Source organism: Saccharomyces eubayanus, chromosome XVI (genome assembly GCF_001298625.1).
Source record: "Saccharomyces eubayanus strain FM1318 chromosome XVI, whole genome shotgun sequence".
Lineage (NCBI taxonomy): Eukaryota > Fungi > Ascomycota > Saccharomycetes > Saccharomycetales > Saccharomycetaceae > Saccharomyces > Saccharomyces eubayanus.
Genome location: NC_030975.1, coordinates 573,999 through 593,374, shown reverse-complemented (window position 1 = coordinate 593,374; position 19,376 = coordinate 573,999). Strand labels below are relative to the sequence as shown.

At 39.7% G+C, this 19,376-nt stretch overlaps 7 protein-coding genes across 7 annotated transcripts; 3 read left to right on the top strand and 4 right to left on the bottom strand.

The window, feature by feature from the left end:
- Window positions 1–179: 179 nt before the first annotated feature.
- Window positions 180–2,423, bottom strand: YME1 (i-AAA protease YME1; the record flags this gene model as incomplete). Its single annotated transcript, XM_018368467.1, has 1 exon — window positions 180–2,423. The coding sequence occupies one exon, from the start codon at window positions 2,421–2,423 to the stop codon at window positions 180–182; it is 2,244 nt and encodes a 747-aa protein (XP_018219047.1).
- Window positions 2,424–2,860: 437 nt separating this feature from the next.
- Window positions 2,861–4,066, top strand: EAF3 (Eaf3p; the record flags this gene model as incomplete). Its single annotated transcript, XM_018368466.1, has 1 exon — window positions 2,861–4,066. The coding sequence occupies one exon, from the start codon at window positions 2,861–2,863 to the stop codon at window positions 4,064–4,066; it is 1,206 nt and encodes a 401-aa protein (XP_018219046.1).
- A 1,768-nt stretch (window positions 4,067–5,834) lies between these two features.
- Window positions 5,835–9,383, top strand: SDD4 (Sdd4p; the record flags this gene model as incomplete). The annotated part of the gene is made up of 1 exon (XM_018368465.1): window positions 5,835–9,383. The coding sequence occupies one exon, from the start codon at window positions 5,835–5,837 to the stop codon at window positions 9,381–9,383; it is 3,549 nt and encodes a 1,182-aa protein (XP_018219045.1).
- Window positions 9,384–9,909: 526 nt separating this feature from the next.
- Window positions 9,910–12,615, top strand: AGC1 (citrin; the record flags this gene model as incomplete). Its single annotated transcript, XM_018368464.1, has 1 exon — window positions 9,910–12,615. The coding sequence occupies one exon, from the start codon at window positions 9,910–9,912 to the stop codon at window positions 12,613–12,615; it is 2,706 nt and encodes a 901-aa protein (XP_018219044.1).
- Window positions 12,616–13,018: 403 nt separating this feature from the next.
- Window positions 13,019–13,366, bottom strand: ATP20 (F1F0 ATP synthase subunit g; the record flags this gene model as incomplete). The annotated part of the gene is made up of 1 exon (XM_018368463.1): window positions 13,019–13,366. The coding sequence occupies one exon, from the start codon at window positions 13,364–13,366 to the stop codon at window positions 13,019–13,021; it is 348 nt and encodes a 115-aa protein (XP_018219043.1).
- Window positions 13,367–13,667: 301 nt separating this feature from the next.
- MCM4 (MCM DNA helicase complex subunit MCM4) lies at window positions 13,668–16,469 on the bottom strand (the record flags this gene model as incomplete). The annotated part of the gene is made up of 1 exon (XM_018368462.1): window positions 13,668–16,469. The coding sequence occupies one exon, from the start codon at window positions 16,467–16,469 to the stop codon at window positions 13,668–13,670; it is 2,802 nt and encodes a 933-aa protein (XP_018219042.1).
- Window positions 16,470–16,935: 466 nt separating this feature from the next.
- Window positions 16,936–18,765, bottom strand: RLF2 (Rlf2p; the record flags this gene model as incomplete). Its single annotated transcript, XM_018368461.1, has 1 exon — window positions 16,936–18,765. One exon carries the CDS (start codon window positions 18,763–18,765, stop codon window positions 16,936–16,938), a length of 1,830 nt encoding a protein of 609 aa, XP_018219041.1.
- Between the last annotated feature and the right edge of the window lie 611 nt (window positions 18,766–19,376).

Here is a 19,376-nt window from a genome sequence, read left to right as displayed (position 1 = left end):
TCGCATATTGGTTCGAGAAATAATCATTTACACGTTCCCAAGGTCAACCAATACAGAGAAARGTGCTCTGGCAGTTATTGGCCAGTAAATTACAAAGCCGCCGTTATGGAGTACACAAACTGGATCAAAAAGAACGAATTATGGCCGGTCTCTAAGGCTATCTTTGATTCCCAAAAAAATCATGCATTTAACATCGTCGGAATTTTTGGTTTGTCACCTCCTATATCCTTACGTTCGTCACTGTCTGGACCTTCCACAACAGTATTTGTAGATGTTTTGAGCTTATCCAATTTTTCACCTTTGCAAACTTGTTCAATTTCATGCGCATCAAGTGTCTCGTACTCAATAAGACCTTGAGCAAGTCTGTGGAGCTCAACATTCTTCTTGGTCAGTAATCTTCTACTCCTTTCCTCTGAATCTTTCAAAAGCTCAATCACCTCATTGTCGGCAATATCGCGTATTTTATTCGACCAAGTTTCCCAATTCTCTGACAAATTTACAGGGCCCACATCATCACTCATACCATACTGCGTCACCATAGCTCTTGCTGTACCGGTTGCGCTCTGTAGATCAGACCCACAACCACTTGTGGTGTTGTCTTTGCCATAAATTAACTCCTCAGCAATTTTTCCTCCCATGCACACATCCAACCGGGCATGACACTCTCTTTTCGTAATATCAACCTTATCCATTTCTGGTAGTTGAAAAGTAATACCTAATGCTCTGCCCCTGGGTAAAATAGTAGCCTTGTATAGAGGGGTAGCACCGTTGGTGTATTTGGCCATAATCGCATGACCAGCCTCGTGGTAAGCGGTGGCTTTCCTAGCCGCATCTGTTAAAACCATAGTTTTCCTTTCGGCACCCATCAAAATTTTGTCCTTAGCCCATTCGAAATGTGACATGTTGACAGATATTGCGTTCTTTTGACAGGCATACACTGCTGCTTGATTGACCAGGTTGGCCAGCTCAGCACCCGATAAGCCTGGAGTACCACGAGCAATAATTGTTGGATCGACATTATCTGCTAATGTTATTTTTTTCATGTGGTGTTTCAAAATGTCAGCGCGACCACGAACATCGGGTAAATCAACATTCACAACTTTATCGAATCTACCTGGTCTGGTTAACGCTTTGTCTAAAGCTTCTGGGAAATTAGTGGCACCGATAATGATAATTCCACTTGTTTGCGAGAAACCGTCTAATTCGACCAATAATTGATTTAGGGTCTGCTTGGCGTACGCTTGGTCCTTTGGATTACGTTTACCGCCAATAGCATCTAGTTCATCTATAAAAATGATAGCAGGGGCGCGAGAACGTGCTTGAGCAAACAAATCACGGATACGTTTAGCACCAACACCAACGTAAACTTCATCGAACTCAGAACCGGACATGAAAAAAAAGTCTACACCAGCCTCCCCGGCTGTAGCTCTGGCCAATAAGGTTTTACCCGTACCGGGAGGACCAGTCAATAATACACCTTTAGGTAGTTTACCACCCAAAGATTCATACTTGGTAGGATCCTTTAAGAAGTCAACTATCTCCTCTAACTCTGCACGAGCTTCATCACAACCGCATACATCATCAAACTTGACATTCGTTTTAGCAACATCGACCGATTTATCTGCTACTTCTGATGATTTGAGTAATGTTGTGTTTTCTGTGATATATTTGAAACCTTCTGAGAAAGAATAGGTCAATACACCAAACACAAGTAGCCATTTAACCCATCTTGACACAACAGTAAAGGTTGACTCTGAAACGACAACATGCAGCGGTTCTTTGCGAGACCCGTAAAATGGAGAGTACATAGATGGGAAGTTTCCATGATAACCCGACTGGTTCGACGAAGATGACGCCAAAGATGGATTGACTGCACCAGCAGAACTGGCTGTCAATAGGTTCTGCCTAACAGCATCCGCTTCCGAGTGTCTGCCTATTCTTTGCAATGCCTCCATGTACAATTCCATACACTCGGGCGATGAAGCAATACCAGGGGTCTCAAATCTGGATACCACATATTGGGGATAGTTTGATTGTAGAAGAAGCTTATAAAAAGCCGCTTGTGCATCAGGGCTCGTTAAATCTTTGTTGGCCTCCTGCTCCCTTGTGGCTAGCATAGCATGCGATACAGCTACATTCGGCTGTTTAATTTTATCATTAGTGTTGGATGGCGGTGGTGGTGCAGCATTGTCGTTTGAAGATGCCGTAGCTTTGCCAGACGCCTTCCTGGTGCTTTCACCCCCTTTTTTCGAAGGTGGTTCGTCGTTGGCCTTTTCCGAGTAGAAACGATGGGATTGTCTCGATCTTAAAATCCACCCTCTTTGAACTAGCAAAGAGGCGCCAATCTGAGGCAACCTGGGAGCTAGTATGCGCAAAACATTTGATGTGATTGTGGGCGACGCCAGTATTTTGGAAACGTTCATCTACGATAACCCGGTCTGTTGTTTGTGCACTGTGTTTTCTTTTAAAATAGCACTCCTATTAAAAGTCTGGACTTTACTTTAGCTATGTGTAACTGTTTATCGAAAAGCGCAAGGTAGAGATTTAACTCACTTTGCCTAGTCCGATATAATGCTTTTTACTCCTGCTGTAACTTGCACGAGCCTCATGACTCCTCGAAGGAAGAGGGCCTATAATTCGAGATTACTAACCAACCAATACTGATAGAAAAGGTGGCAAACATTGGGGGCCGTTTCTCCGACGATCGATAAATGTCGCGTCCCACGGGGGATTGGAATAGAAGAGGCATCTGAAAATCTCACCGAACACGTAAAAGGGTGAATGGTATAGAGGTATATGGTATTACAAACGGGCATCTGCGAGGCACTACCGCTACGACTACGCCCTAAAAGAACACACAATGGTTGATTTGGAACAAGAATTTGCGCTCGGCGGACGCTGCCTGGCGTTCCATGGTCCTCTAATGTATGAGGCCAAGATTTTGAAAATATGGGATCCATCTTCTCAAACTTATACAGGTGTTCCTAATGACAAGCCGGGGTTCAACTCGCAAACAATAAAGGAGACACAACCACAGAAGTTGGGGGAGGACGAAAGCATTCCAGAGGAAATCATCAACGGAAAGTGTTTTTTCATACATTACCAAGGGTGGAAGTCTAGTTGGGACGAGTGGGTTGGGTATGATAGGATACGGGCCTATAACGAGGAAAACATCGCAATGAAGAAAAGACTAGCCAGCGAGGCAAAGGAAGCAAAGAAATCGCTTCTCGAGCAGCAGAAAAAGAAGAAAACTTCTACTAGTTTGGGCGGATCCGGCAGTGGTGGGAAAAGGAAAGGTGATGGCCGTGCAAATGCCGGTATAAGCAAGAGTGTGTCGCAAAGTTCGTTAGCGTCCTCCATGAGTGGAAAGAAAAGTGGAAGAAGCTCTGCTAATTCCCTTCATCCAGGAAGTTCTTTGCGCTCATCGTCGGATCAAAACGGACACGATGATCGCAGACGGTCCTCTTCACTGTCGCCAAACATGCTACATCATATGGCTGGCTATCCGATCCTAAAGACCCCCTTGCGAATTCCAATAAAGCTGAAAAGCGTGTTGGTTGACGATTGGGAGTATGTAACGAAGGATAAAAAAATCTGCAAACTGCCTGCTGATGTGACGGTGGAACAGCTATTAAATAAGTACGAGCATGAAGTAAGTCAAGAACTAGAGTCGCCGGGATCGCAATCGCAGCTGAGCGAATATTGTGCTGGCCTTAAGTTGTACTTCGATAAATGCCTGGGTAATATGCTCCTATATAGATTAGAAAGGTTGCAATATGACGAGATCCTCAAAAAGTCAACCAAGGACCAGAAGCCATTAATACCTATCAAAGTTTATGGGCCCATCCATCTGTTGAGGCTGACAAGTGTCCTACCAGAACTAATATCATCTACTACGATGGATTTACAAAGCTGTCAACTTTTGATTAAGCAAACTGAAAACTTTTTGGTTTGGTTACTAATGCATATGGACGAATATTTCAACGACAAAGATCCCAACCGCAGTGACGATGCTCTATACGTAAATACATCTAGCCAGTACGAGGGTGTAGCTTTAGGTATGTGAGACGTTTATCCTCAATTTTAAGATATTTCATAGTTGTTGATTTGGCTGTGCCTATAGCGCACTTGGTTGCTATCCATGATCCTTTAACTGGAAGAGGTCGTTTTAACGCAAAAGAGATCTTTTTCTGACTGAATGCACTAGAAATGAGATTATTCATGTTATTCAAAACTCACTTTTAAACTCTTTTTTACCAGATACAACCTCGTCGGTCTCTTGGAGATTCCCAGGAAAGGCGGCTATACCTTTGATCATTTACATCCAAAGGTGGTAATTCTTCTGATTAGTTTCTTGCCTTTTCACATTTTGCACATGTCGTCTTTTTGTCTACCAAGCCAAGTCCTCCGTTCTGATCCTGCTCATCAACCGTTCTGTATTTTTTCTTTATTTAAATTTGAACTTCTTATATACAGTAAAGGGCCCTTCGGTGTGAACTGGGAGCAAAAAAGAAGAAGAGCCCGTTTTGTTCTTTTGGTCTTTTAATCACATTCTTTTCTGAGTCGGTATATAAGCTTTCCATTCGCCTTCAGTTTTTTGCAAGAAAAGCTTCTTTAAGCTGTCTTAGGTGAGAACAATCGTTTAAGCGCTGTCGTACACTTACAGGATGATTCAAACCTATGTATACCTGCCGCATTAAACGATAAACCGACTAGCACTTTGCATATGAGATGTAAGCCTCTGCACAAATTAATGTCCTGATGCCACTTTGGTGAAATACGACTACATGCGACCTTATATAATCGCAAATTGGACCCTTGTTCTGCTGGTTTTTCTGAGGCGCGCAGCATGTGCGAAAAAGGGTCCTACCGACTCATAAAAAATGGGGTGCAACGAAGGATCACTTGGTGCAGAGAAACAACTGCAAGGTTTTTAGGCAAAAGCATGAACAAACAACGATGCTTTGAAAACTGGTCGGATTATTTGCACTGTAGTTGTACCGAGATGTTGCAATTGCAACAATACTCACCCCAAGACCCCTGCAAAGCACGCTAAATTTATGAACCAAGAAAGGACTGAAGGGGAAAAGAAGAATACCCCTATTTTTCATTTGAGGTTACGATTTTTTAAGAGCCATCGCAGCGACGAAACCGCTTCCTAAGCCTGGAATTGAAGATGGGAGATCATCTTTTCATCGTCTAAGTCTATAGGACACACAAAATCCGGCACATTTATAGGCCGGGCACATGTACAGATGCCGCTGAACAAAGCATATCTAATGTCAACACAGGCGCTTAAGTTTTGTCTGCTAGCTCGAAATATGCCACTTTGTTTGGAAAAGAAGAGCCCTTTCATTTCTCTAACGATGTCATGCAGAAACTATCTTTTGCTTTAAAAATATGTCAACGATCACAGGCCATCAACGGCAGACTTCGGGTTCCTCCTCCCTTTAGTGCTGCCGAGTATGTTACATGGCCTGGTACCTACGGACAAGAGGTACATTTTCCTGGGTTTAGGCAATGGTCAAGAAGAATGGGCGAGCGGTACAACAAGTGGCCTTAGACAGGATTTTGCATACGTGCTTGAATGTTGCCACTGAGTTGATTTCAGTAAAGCTTTTCGGGGATTCTAAATAACTACGATATTAGTTTAGTCTTGTTTTCTTTTTTTCTTTTTTTCGTTTTCTTTTTATTTTTTTTTTTTGGGTTTGCGAACAGCATCTTGAATATTTTTAGAAGTACTATTGATACTTCAGAGTTAATGCATTACTTTTCTGGTAACCAAGACAAATAATATAGTGAAGAGCGCACTAAGCCTACGAAAAGTGCCTTAAATGCATAGTAAAGAATTTGCTAATAGAATCAAGAAAAGGGAAAACGAGAATGACTTATCACCGAATTCAAGCTCGTCTTCATCCGCTGACAGATTCAGGTGTCCACATCCTGAGTGCAACAAAACCTTTTCACGACAAGAGCATCTGTCAAGACATAAACTGAATCACTGGCCGAAAGAAATATACGTCTGTTCTTTCGTACTTCCTACCACAAATTCGCCTTGTAATAAGACATTTGTGAGGAAAGACTTACTGATCAGGCATGAAAAGAGACACTCGAAGATGAAAAATAGGTTAACTAAACCAAATAGAGATCTTATCTCCCCAGTAGACAACAGTTTCTCTAAACAGTTGCCATATAATTCCAGTGAAACGCTAGTTTCTGGGCAACCCAGTGCTTCAGTGGTAAACCCATCAAAAAACTCTGTTGATCCACCTTCAGTCGCTCCCGGATCAAAATTTCGTCCCTTCCTTCAGCAGCCCCAACAAGTACAACAAATACAACAACAGCAACTCCAACAACAGCTTCCGGCTCCGCTGCAGCAACCTATGTTTCAGCAGCAAATGCATACACAGCCGGCAAGCCCTGCGTTTCCTTATGACCCTCGAATGAGAAATAACGGTCAAAGTGTTAACCAATTTTTCAATTGGATATTCGATAACCGTGCAGGGACTAGTGCATTCGATATCGAAGGAGCTAATAGTACTAGCAATAGCAATGACCAGAATGTTAATATCAACATAGCTGCTCAACAACGATATCAGGACAGAACTGTTCCGAATACTGTATATCAACAGCCATTTCAGCCACTTTCTCAAGATCGACAACAGGAACAATATCTTCAACAGCAGAAAGATGCACAACAACAGCAGCAGCAGCAGCAGCAGCAGCAACAACAACAACAACAACAACAACAACGACAACAACAACAACAAGTACAACAACAACAAGTACAACAACAACAAGCACAACAACAACAAATACTACAGCAGCAGCAAATACAGCAGCAGCAAATACAGCAGCAGCAACAACATCAGCAGCAACAACAACAACATCAGCAGCAGCAGCAGCAGTCGCCACAACAGAATCTATTTGCGGATCAATTAACTTCGTCTGCTAGCTGCGCTAACCTGACAATGATGCAGGACCTTTTCTCCACAAATTTCTTGAACAGCGATCCTTTACAATCTTTCATGCAAGAGCTTTCTGAAGCCCCACAAGTAAATATCGAAGACACATTCTCTGATAAGACCATAATCCCTAACAATGAAAAACGCCCACAAAATGATAAATTTGAAGGATTTCAAAATTCTCCAGTTACATTTGACCTGCAACAGGCTAACATCGAAACTCCCAAGACTCAATCCAAATTTACTAACAACCCTAGTACTCTCGGTAAAGATAATGTTTCCACTGAGAAACTGGATATGAATGAACTAAAACGGCAGCCTTCTAAAGACTTAGAGATGACAAGCAACTCTTCCTTAAACTATAAGGAGCAATTGCGCCATTCTATGAAGAGCGTTCCGTCATTTTTCCATCCACATCCCACGACAAAATACAAGGTATCAAAAGAGAAATGTCAAGAGATGTTTGCACTTGTTCCAGAATTACGTTACGTTTCTATAAACGCTATACACAAATCACTGAAGTCATTCTGGTTCAATTTTCATCCACAATATGGTCTACTTCACAAACCTTCTTTCCACGTGGACAAGCAGCCTGGAATTTTAAACTTGGCGTTAATCATGACTGGTGCAAGTTTCCTAGGAAGTGAATATCGTGAACAAATCAGTGACCCAATTTGTGGTCCCCTACGTTGGATAATTTTTTCCCATGCCGATTTCCAACCGCCCTCCAAAACATACATCATTCAAAGCTTACTATTACTCGAAGGATACGAAAAGACAAGTACGAATAGACATTTCCACGAAAGATCTTTTTTGCACCATGGGACGACCATTCAATTATTGAGGCGAACGCCTTCCTTAGGTGGCCATCCATTAATGGTCAAAACCGGGAAAACTTCCGGGGAAAATTCAATTAAAGATCCACAAGAAGTTTATAAAAGATGGATTGATTTTGAAATGTTGAAAAGAATCGCATTCTACGCATTTTACATGGACACCACACATGCTGTAGTGTTTGGGTATTGGAATTTATTCATCAACAGCAATCAGATTCAGCTAACATTACCTTGCCCAGACCAAGTTTGGGAATCTTATGATTTGAGCTACGAAACTCTAATGGAACATGGATATGGCAGTACCAAAAGGGATGAAAATAATACATTCCTGTCAGCATTGATGCAATTAATGAAAAACGTCGTTCAAATTTTACAAAACAACAATATACAAAGAAACAAGGTCAATAATGACGCCAAAGAGAGCAGCCCAGTAGGCCTGGGAAACACTGAAGACTGGAATATCCAAAGTCTTTTTGGTAAAAAGATCCTTCTTGCAGGAATAATTTCTATCCTATTTCAGTGCCAAGAGGAAGTAAATGGTGAGTATTTCATGACAAATTTTCGAAGCGGTATTACAGATCATCTAGGTCTTTCATGGAAAGATATTCTATCATTTGCAATGAATTATTGGCTTCGTGAAGTTCAAATAAGTTGCACTAATCCGAAAGCATGCAGGATAAACACGCCGAGTGATTTTGAAGGGGTCTCAACGGATGGAGAAGGTGACCAACCTCATGTGAACTACGAAGACAAGGCAAATGATAGCAGCTTAGATTTACTTTCTTCAGATAATTCTTCAAGTTGTAAAATGCCTGCAATTCATATTTCTCAAATCGTCTTACGGATTCTCCATCACGATTATTACATATACGCAGGGGCGCCTTGGAGAATGAATGTCCCAATTGGGTTTGAGGAATATGACATGATCAGTCGAAGGATACTCCAGTTTGCAAAAGATCCCTATAATGGTGGTGTAGCCGTCGTTTACGCTTTCCAATTTTTGTTTGAAATGTTCATTGTTAAGGACAATAATCGTCTAACCGTTGTGGAAGACTACGTGGTGAATTCTGATCCTATATTTACTAGGCCATATGCTATTGCATTGACGTCGCTTTTGATCTGGTCTTGTAATTTTGCACTACACGGCTGTGAAGTTAGCATATGGAATAATGTTGACGCCTCGAAAGAAGAAAGTTTTAAGTCAAGTGACACCAATGGTGAATGTACTACTAGCCCCGAGGGCGATAAGGAATCAAAACTTTCGAGTAGCAATCTAAAAGAAAAGAACAATTACATTCCAAAGGAGAGCTTCCAAGTATACTTGTTAAGAATGTATCCGATTCTGTACGTAGATGGTTCACTTGACTTAGTTAGCTTCCAGAATGAAATTTGGGCAAAAGCAAATATGCTACAACACATTTCTAATACTCATCATTTGTGCGGGATGATGCAATTTATGAAGGACATTTTTAGCAAAAGCTACTGGGATTTAGGGCGCGAATTCGGAAGGCTTTTTGACAATTGTTTAGAAAGAAGTATGGGGAAAGCATCGCCTACATGTCATGACATGTTCGATGTTTAGTGTATATTGTTTATCTTGTTTAATATTATAGTGATCGAAATGTAATAGAAAAGCTTTCAACCAACTAATTGTAGATTCGTCAAATTCAAGTTGAGGCAATTTAGAGTCGAGACGAATCTCTTATATTGAAGAAGGAACCTTCTTTATTGGTCATTTAGCTGCGAGCGATCACGATTTTTTTTTAAATCGATTTAGGGGAACACTGCGGACATGCTGAAAAACATCTCGAAGCATATATAGATTCTCGAAATTAACCACCATTCGAGGCTAAGAAGTCGACTGTTTGAGTATAACAAGCACATACAAAGGTCTTAAAACGGACCTGTCTATTGTATGATAATATTTGATTGTTGATCTTGCCTGACTTACAAGCTYAATTTTACGACCCCGCATTTGTTACAATCTTTAAAGATAGCTCTGATCCTCCTTTTTGAACCACACTTCATTGAGAAGACGCATTAACTTTCATTCTCCAACTTAAAAGTATGCTGCTTTGCTAGCGAACTTGAAAAATTATTATATTATTATGGAGCAAATTAATTCGAATAGTGGGAAAAAAAAGCAGCAATTGGAAGTATTCAAACAATTTGCGAGTGTGTTAACAAAAGAGGGCACACCTGTCAGTATTGCTAATGATAAGTCTGAACGAACCACAGTGAACTACAATAACTTTGAAATAGCAAGTAGGAAACCCAGGATGGACAAAGTTACAGGAGAACCAATTCTAACATATGATGATTTCATTGAATTGATATCTAGCTCAAAGAGTATATACCCGAAGTTCACAGACCATTCATTTAATTTGAATCAAGTACCTAAAAACGCGTTTGGATGTATTTTCTTTGCTATTGACGAACAAAATAAAGGATATTTGACACTTAACGATTGGTTTTACTTCAACAATTTATTAGAATACGATAATTATCATCTTATCATTCTCTATGAATTCTTTAGAAAATTTGATGTAGAGAACATCAAAGCAAAACAGAAGAGAAAGTTTGGTAATTCCTCTTTCAGTTTAAAGGCGGCAGATGACAGGATCAAGTCAATCAATTATGGAAATAGATTCTTAAGTTTCGATGAGCTTCTTTTAAATCTTGACCAGTTCAAAGATACCATTCGACTGCTGCATGAGTCGATTGACGATGATTTTGTTAAGGAAAACAATTTGCTACTCGACTGGGAAAACTTCCGATTTTTGAAGTTCTATAAATGTTATCATGAAAATGAAGCATTCTTAAGTTTAAATTCCCTAGTAACGATTTTACAGAACGATCTGAAAAACGAAAAAATATTTATAGGATTTGATAGATTAGCACAAATGGACTCCCAAGGACATCGTTTAGCTTTAAGCAAAAATCAGCTCATATATCTTCTGAGATTGTTTTATTCTCATAGAGTTTCTGCGGATATTTTCTCCTCTTTGAATTTGTCAAATACGAAATTATTAAAAGCAGATAATAATTCCATACCATACAATGTGTTCAAGGATGTGTTTTATTTATTTCAAAATTTCGATTTACTGAATCAAATATTGCACAAATATGTTACTGAAAACAATTTAACCGAGCAAGATATTAGAGAACAGATAATTACGAAAAGGGACTTTATGACAGTTTTGAATGCCCAGTATAGCAAGGTAAACAACATCGTTGAGTTTTCCCCATCCCAGATCAACTTGTTATTTTCTATCGTTGCAAATTCAAAGGAAAACAGAAGATTAAGGAAGAAAAGTAAGCGAGACAACGAGCTTCTTAACGACCATCATTACGATTCAGATATTGATTTTTTCATTCACAACGAATATTTACATGGAGTAAGCAAATCAAGAAAAAACTTGCAAAGTTTTAATGACTACTACCACGATCTGTCAGATGGCTTTTCCCAGGACTCTGGGGTCAAAAAAGCTTCTAAAGCAAGTACTGGTCTATTTGAATCGGTATTCGGAGGAAAAAGGGATAAAGCAACTATGCGCTCTGATTTAACGATTGAAGATTTCATGAAAATTTTGAATCCAAATTACTTGAACGACTTAGTTCACCAAATGGAATTGCGAAAAAATCAAAACGAATCACTTTATGTTAACTATTATTTTTATCCAATTTTCGATTCGTTATACAATTTTTCTTTGGGCTCCATTGCAGGCTGCATCGGGGCAACTATAGTATATCCAATAGACTTCGTAAAAACAAGAATGCAAGCTCAAAGATCATTATCCCAATACAAAAACTCAATTGACTGTCTTTTAAAGATTGTATCTCGTGAAGGAATAAAAGGCCTTTACTCTGGTCTTGGACCTCAATTGATTGGGGTGGCTCCTGAAAAAGCGATTAAGTTGACCGTCAATGACTTTTTGAGAAACAGGTTGACCGATAAAAACGGTAGATTAAGTCTTCTACCTGAAATTATATCAGGTGCTTCGGCAGGCGCATGCCAAGTTATATTCACGAATCCTTTAGAAATCGTAAAGATTAGGTTACAGGTTCAATCTGATTATGTGGGTGAAAACATACAGCAGGCTAATGAAACAGCGGTTCAAATTGTTAGAAAATTGGGTTTGAAAGGCTTGTATAGTGGTGTGGCAGCTTGCTTGATGAGAGATGTCCCATTTTCTGCTATTTATTTTCCTACTTATGCACATTTAAAAAAAGATCTTTTCGATTTTGATCCAAATGATAAGACAAAGAGAAATAGATTAAAAACGTGGGAACTTTTAACTGCTGGTGCCATTGCTGGTATGCCCGCAGCCTTTTTGACCACGCCCTTTGATGTCATAAAAACTAGATTACAAATAGATCCACGAAAAGGTGAGACGAGATACAACGGTATTCTCCACGCTATTCGTATCATCCTGAAGGAAGAAAGTTTCAAAAGTTTTTTTAAAGGCGGAGGAGCTCGTGTCTTGAGAAGTTCTCCTCAATTTGGGTTCACATTGGCCGCTTATGAACTGTTCAAGGGCTTTATTCCTTCCCCTGATGATAAAATGAAGTCCAGAGGGAATAACAAGAAATTCATTATAGGCGACAATACAGAGAATAAAAAAATAACAGCCAATAATGATAATGAGCTCCCACTGCAGAAGCTCTATTCCCGTGACAGGAAGCATGCCAACTATTACTATAAAAGCTGTCAAATTGCCAAAACATTTATTGACCTAGACAATAACTTTTCTAGATTTGACCCTTCAGTTTACAAGAAGTTTCAAGAGTATTTAAGAGATATTAGTAAATAGTCATTTTTTTTTCTCAAGGTTTATTCTTTAATTCCCTGGTGTATCATTAATTTTAGGAAAACAAAAAAGGTTGTTAAAGAATCTGAATACCTTTTCATGGTCGTTTCTACCAGTTTAATTGAAAACCCCAACGAAGCTTTCCTGAATTTTACAATCACAAGGGGATGTTTATAAAAAAGAACCTGCTTTAGCCAGAAAAAGTTTATTTATTCTCTTGTAAAATAGGTGAGGGCAGACAGCTGATGAAATTCTGATTTGAAGCTTTATGCCACATCACATGAAGCGGAAAACAAAGATAGAATTGAATATATATTCTTTATCTACTTTTTTTCTCTTTATACGTCAACATACACGTCTAATTAATGAATATACAAGGTTTGTCTGAATAGATAAAATTAAAAGCCTAATGATGCTTATAGCCTACCAACTTTCTCCTTCCAATTACTTCACCTACTGAATAAAACCCCACTATTTGAACACCGTATGCACCATATTTTAATAATTCGTTCTTTTGAATGTTTTTCAAAAACGATAAAACTTCCGTAGGCTTCAACACAAAGTTAAGGCTCTGTTTGTAGAGATTTAGATATACTGATTTGAATTGGGCCGCAGTTGGTGGTTGGAGACCTTCCTTTACATAAATCTGTTTTGAAATCTCGGCACCAACTTTACCATAGTACAAAGCCTTTGTTGATAAAAGATTTGCTTTAGAAACTAATCCACTTGTGTAATTTTGAATTCTGCCTAGCATGATGGACTGAATGAAGTTCTAATACAGGGCCTCGGTTGCTCGCTAAGTTCTTTCAAAACAGTGAATGTAAGGGATCTTACAATCTTCGGTCTTTAAATGGAATCATCCTTCGGGATATTTTCTCGTGCGTTAAAGAGGATTTTTATTCAGCCAATCAGGACTAAGAAAAAAAGCCGCCCACCAAGTCAAGCTTCTAATATTAATAATGTTACAAAGCACACAAAAGTGAAATATACAGAAATATTATAAACAATTGGTATTTGCCGATCGTTTTATAGGGAGAAGACAGTATCAGAAAGTATCAGACACGGTTGTTTAAGCGAACAGATCTCCTTACACCTTCGCCAAGAACAATAACCTTATCTTCTTGTTGCAACCTCGACAAGGCCTCTTGGATATCAGAAGAGTCAACCCTATCTTGCGAGTGCTCATTTATTTGCTTGATAAGCTCATTGAATGACATTGAGTCAGATACCTGATCTTTCAAAACGTTTACGATTTCCCTTGATAAATCTTCCTGCAATTTTCTTTGAACCACAGATTTACCTGTCTGAACTAAATTCATGTCGATTTTACCAGTCTTTGGATCTGTCGCATAATCTTTGATAGCTGATCTGATTAATCTCACAGCCTCTTGAACATCTTCCAATTCTACAGCGCTTTTTAATTTCATCTTAGCATGTGCTTCAGCTAAACGAATCATACTCTCTAATTGTCTTGTTGTAGCTGTGATTCTTTTCTCATCAGATCTCGAGTCATCACCCATTTTCCTCATTCCTACATATGCTCGAACAAGCTCTGTTTTGGCGGCTTCGGTGATCACTGGGTTTATGTGCTCCTTTGCATAACTAATATACATCGTTAAAAATTCAACTGGTAGGACATCATCTTGAGACACATGTTCGGGTTTATCTTCTAAATAAAGATTTGTTAAGTGCTTGGCTAGCTCTCTGTCATTTTTTTCATCAACTTTGTCCAGAACCAGATAAACCAGATCAAATCTCGAAAGTAATGGAGGAGGTAAGTCAATGTTTTGTGTCACAGGTAAGTTTGGATTGTAACGTGAACCGATTGGGTTAGCACTAGCCAGAATGGAACTTCTGGCGTTCAACGTTGTGATAATCCCTGCTTTCGCGATAGAAATAGTTTGTTGTTCCATAACTTCATGTAAAACAGATCTTGTAGAGTCACTCATCTTATCAAATTCATCAATACAACACACACCACCATCAGACAGTACTAACGCACCACTTTCTAAAACAAGCTGTTTCGTATCAACATCCCTTGTTATGTAAGCAGTTAAACCAACAGCAGATGACCCTTTCCCCGAAGTATACACACCACGAGGAGTAATTTTGTGAACATATTGCAAAATTTGTGATTTGGAAGTAGATGGATCCCCGCAAAGCAAAATATTTATATCACCTCTATAACGACCACCCTTCGTAAAAGTCTTATTCGTACCGCCAAAAAGTTGAAGAAGAATACCTTTCTTGACATCTTCTAGTTCATAAATACTCGGAGCAATAGAGCGTGCCAACAAACTATACAAGTCTTCTCTAGATGCGACTTCACGAATTTTCGCCAGGTCGTGGTCAGTAATTCGCCTTACTTCTTCAACTTCATTATGATCTAGCTTGTTTTGCATTAGTTCTTGCTCAATGGTGGAAGTGTCGACGTCTAACCTTTTATCTGAGACTTTTTTTACGTGAACCACATCGACATATGTTTTGTACAACGATTTTAAGACACGTTGTCTAGAATTGGCTCTAATAGGAATAGATCTAAATGTACCGGTTACCTCGATACGATCACCCGCTCTACAAGAATCGACTAACTCATCGTACACACATAATGAAATAGAGTGAGGTGTCTGCCCATCTGGGACAAAATCTGGTGTTTCCTGTAGTTTGATGACTTGTTTATCTGCAAATGAACACCTGTTATGTATCAATGACATGGAATTAGGCTCGTTACAATCAATACGTTCACATCTAGCAGGTTCTTGGATAACACCTCTGTCAATTTCCACAGCCATTGTGTGGTCGCAAACATTACATTTGAAAAACGCTACTTTCATATCGGGGATGACTGGAGTTGATCTTAGAACAAGGCCTTTCAAATTTATTAGTTTATCTATATCGTTTGGATTAAGTTCTCGCATACCTTTACAGGAACCTACATTATAAGGTCTCACTTTATAAAATTTAGTTTCAATTTCATCCAGATCATAGTCTAAATGGTTGTCCACTACCAAAGAAACCATGCAATCCTTTATTGTTTGATCCATAATGGAAATAACTTCTTGAGGGTAATTTAGTAACTGATGATATAGCTCTTCTGTTTGCTTGTAAGCGAGTAGGTTTCTTGCATCTAAGTTTAAATTAGAGGTACCAAGTTCTCTCATTTCATTAAGTTGTTTGATGTAGTATAGATCCTCGTCGGTGGTGCTGTTAATGAAATCTTCCCTTTCATCCAAAACTTTACGAAACTTATATTTAAAAGACATCAAAAAATTACGAAAGTTGGTTGTACACTCCTGAATGCTGACGTTAGTACCCCAAATTATTCTCAACGGTTCACTGATTTCGGATGGAGGAGCAGAAGAAGACGAAGACGCCATGGTATTGGCACCAGATCTAGCGTCAAAATCAACAATTCTCCGTGGAGAAGATAGATCGGATGTATGAATATCATTTCTTCTCATGTGTAGACGGTTCTGACTATTACCGCCTAACGAAGATGAAGAACTAGGTAACGCTCTATCACTTCTCAAATCAGTATGGTATCTCGATCTTCCAGGGGTATTAGCGGAAGAGCCATTTCTGCCCTGTCTTCTCTGAGATAGGAAGATATCGGAGGTTTGTCGTTGGGAAGAGGATGGAAAGTTTAGTGGTGAAGAACCTATAGCAGCTCTAATGTTACCGTCCCCTTGACTTTGGTTCTGGCTATTGTTGCGACCATAGGTATCAGCTTGTGATGATGATGAGCTATAAAACAAGGCTGGAGAAGAAGGCTGTGGTGGAACTGAATCGGGATTTGGAATCATTGGGGAACTGGAATTGCTGTCCTCTCTCACTGGCGAGCTAGGCTGTTGAGACATTTTTTGAATTCTTGAGCTGGTTTTAGCACAATTCTTGAGCTGGTCTTAACACAATTCCGATCTTCTGCCTTGTTAATAAAGGATTGAATGTCGACGTTCTGTTTACTAAGAACCGCTTTTCTAGAACGATTGAAGAAATGCGCTACTGTAAAAGTGTTCATGTTGTCTTTTTTTTCTCTGTCTCTTAGTTTCGAGGCCGCGAATTATCAATAATTTTCCTTTTTGGGAAAATTAAGTGTTCGCATCTTTATAGCGAGATTTGAAGCATTATAAAATAGCAAGAGATGGTAGTTGTACCTGGTCACGAGGTAGAGTGATATATACTTGCATTTTTGTCGCTTGTTCCTATATACGAGAAGTGCCAAGGACCTGCTGGAGGAATTCTAAGAGTGGTTAGCTACAAAATAGAGCATTAGATGCTTTTATTAGTTATCCTAAAAAGTAATTAGTCTATTTGTTTTATTTTCTATATACTGGTAATTTGGTCGAGGCATGTAGATGGATTTGGTGTAGTCTCATTTGCTCGGAGATTTTCCCAGTTTGCCACGTCTTTGATCTCCCATTTTCGGGGCAAATCACCCTTCCCTGAGCCCCTTATGGCGTATTCCTTAATCGTGTTCTTGATCGTTTGTTTATTGTACTGTGGCAAGTTCTTTTGTGCTATTTCGGTTACTGTACCTAGCGAGAACGTGCTATCTTGAATGCCATCAAAAAGTCGAAGCAAGTCCTTCGAGTTTGTGATTATTGTTTTCTGTTTCTTCTCGGGACTTTGAGATTGACTAGAGTTCGGTGTTTGTAGCTCGGGATTGCTTCGTTTGGACGGCAAGGGTGGTGGCCTGGGGTCTTTGAAAGGATCTATTGGTACGGTTGTTTCTATGAGAACTTCCGCTTTGAGTGATTGAAAATATCGCTTATTTTCATCCGACATGTTTTCAAAGTCGGATTTTAAACAAATTGTTGGTATGAGTGGGCCTACGAATTTTCTCTTGGCGCCGGATAGACCATCCACGTCGCCATTTTCCTCCGTGTCTAGAAACCCGTCGAATTCTCCCTCACTGGGCATATCCTCGTCATCTTCCTCCTCTTCTTCTTCGCCGCTCTCCAGATTGTCAACTTCACCTTCTTCGTCTTCGTTAGCCCATTCCACATCAGAATCGTAATCGTAATTGAATCCTGTACCGTCCGTGGAAAAAGGATTATTTGCTGGCAAAGTGAAATCCACAGAGTATGTTCCAATGAATGGGGGCCTCACATTTTCGTAGAATTTTATGTATTTGTGTGGGACTTGTGCAAGTAGAGCATGAAGCTCGTCATCAGTCTTTTCTTTCAGTGTCATTTGTTGTAGAACCTCAACGGCCCTGCATTTGATCTTATGACCTCTGGCCACCTTTTTGGACTTTAGCCAACTTAAAAGTTCGTCGTCGTTGGCAGTATTGCTATTCAATAGTGCGTCATCTATCTTTCTTTTACTATTTTCCAGCTGTAATTTTGTTAATTTCCACTTATCGCAAGTTTTGACTCCATCTTTAGCGTAAAATGGCAGGAAAAATTTCTCATAATCTGATTTTTCCACCACGGGTATGTTTGAATCGCTTACCTTTTTAAAGAAATTACCAATACGGGATTGTGCTCTTTCTTTGGCCTTTTCCTTTGACCGAATGTCCTCCTCTCTTTTCAATTTATCCATTTCTCTTTTTTTTTTAGCCTCCAATCTGGCTTCCTCCTTCTTGCGTTTTTCTTCTTCTTTCTGCTTCTTCAATTCAGCACGCTTCTGTTTCTCCTCTTCTGCCTTGAGTTCTTTTTTGCGCTTCTCTTCTAGACGTAATGATTCTTTTCTGTGCTTTTCCTGTTCACGTTGTTGCCTCTTTAGTTCCTTTTCCTTTCTGATTTGCTCTTTTCTTATTGTGGACAGTTCTTTTCTGGAGGATGGCGAAGAGCTTTTGCTTTTTGCAACTGATGCAGTCTCGTCGGATTGTAATTGCTCTGTGCTTCCCATAGTWGATTCTGACATCTTTGTGGGCACGATTTTGTCGTCTGTATGTTGACTTTCTGAATTAGCCGTCTCAGACACAGCGTTCGTTTCGTTTGCGGATTCCTTAGTAGTGCTCAAAGCATTTCTCCTCTCTTCAACAGCAGCCTCATTAGGGTCATCCAAAGTAATGACATTGGTCTCATTCCTCGCAGACTTGCTTACACCAAGGCTGCTCTTTATAGTGGTGGTGTTCTGAAAAAAGGAAAGTATCCCCTTCTTCTTAGTGTCATTTTGAGGAGGCATCGACGAAGGTGGTTGCTCCATTATTCTCTTGTCTTTTAACTCTCTTCTTTATCCTGAGGTTGTCAAAAATGGTAGAGTTCTCTGTAAAAATAGGAAAATAAAGAAAAAAGAATGATCAATTCTTGTTTCTTCAAGCTGCCAACTCGAAACGGTTTGAATCTTGGAGACCACTAATGAGAAACTAGCTTCTTGGGCCGACTTTCCATCCTTTCTACGTTTAACGATGTAGATCTTCTCTTTTTTTTTTTCAGTTGAAGCCTTTTCACGCGTTCGCAACGCGTGAAAGCCCAATTAACCCCAAACGGGGCACTGGTATTCCATACCATCGAAATAATGCTCGATCTGTTGCAGTAGGGGCTAAATTGATCCTGTATGAACTGCATTTGTACAATCAGGTTTCTTTCGATTCTTGTGGCACCTTCTCTCTTTTTTTTTAACCACTCGATAGGCGCCAAGCAGCTGCTCACCTCCCACTGCTGATGCCATTGCCCTCGTTCTTAGCGATAACGCTCATTCATTTAACTATCTACTAAAAGTGAATATCAAGAGTTGGCACGTAATGGCAAGAAAAGCAGAGAGTCCTGTGCATGGCTGATTGAGACGAGCCAGACAAGGGAAGAAAAGACAGAGAT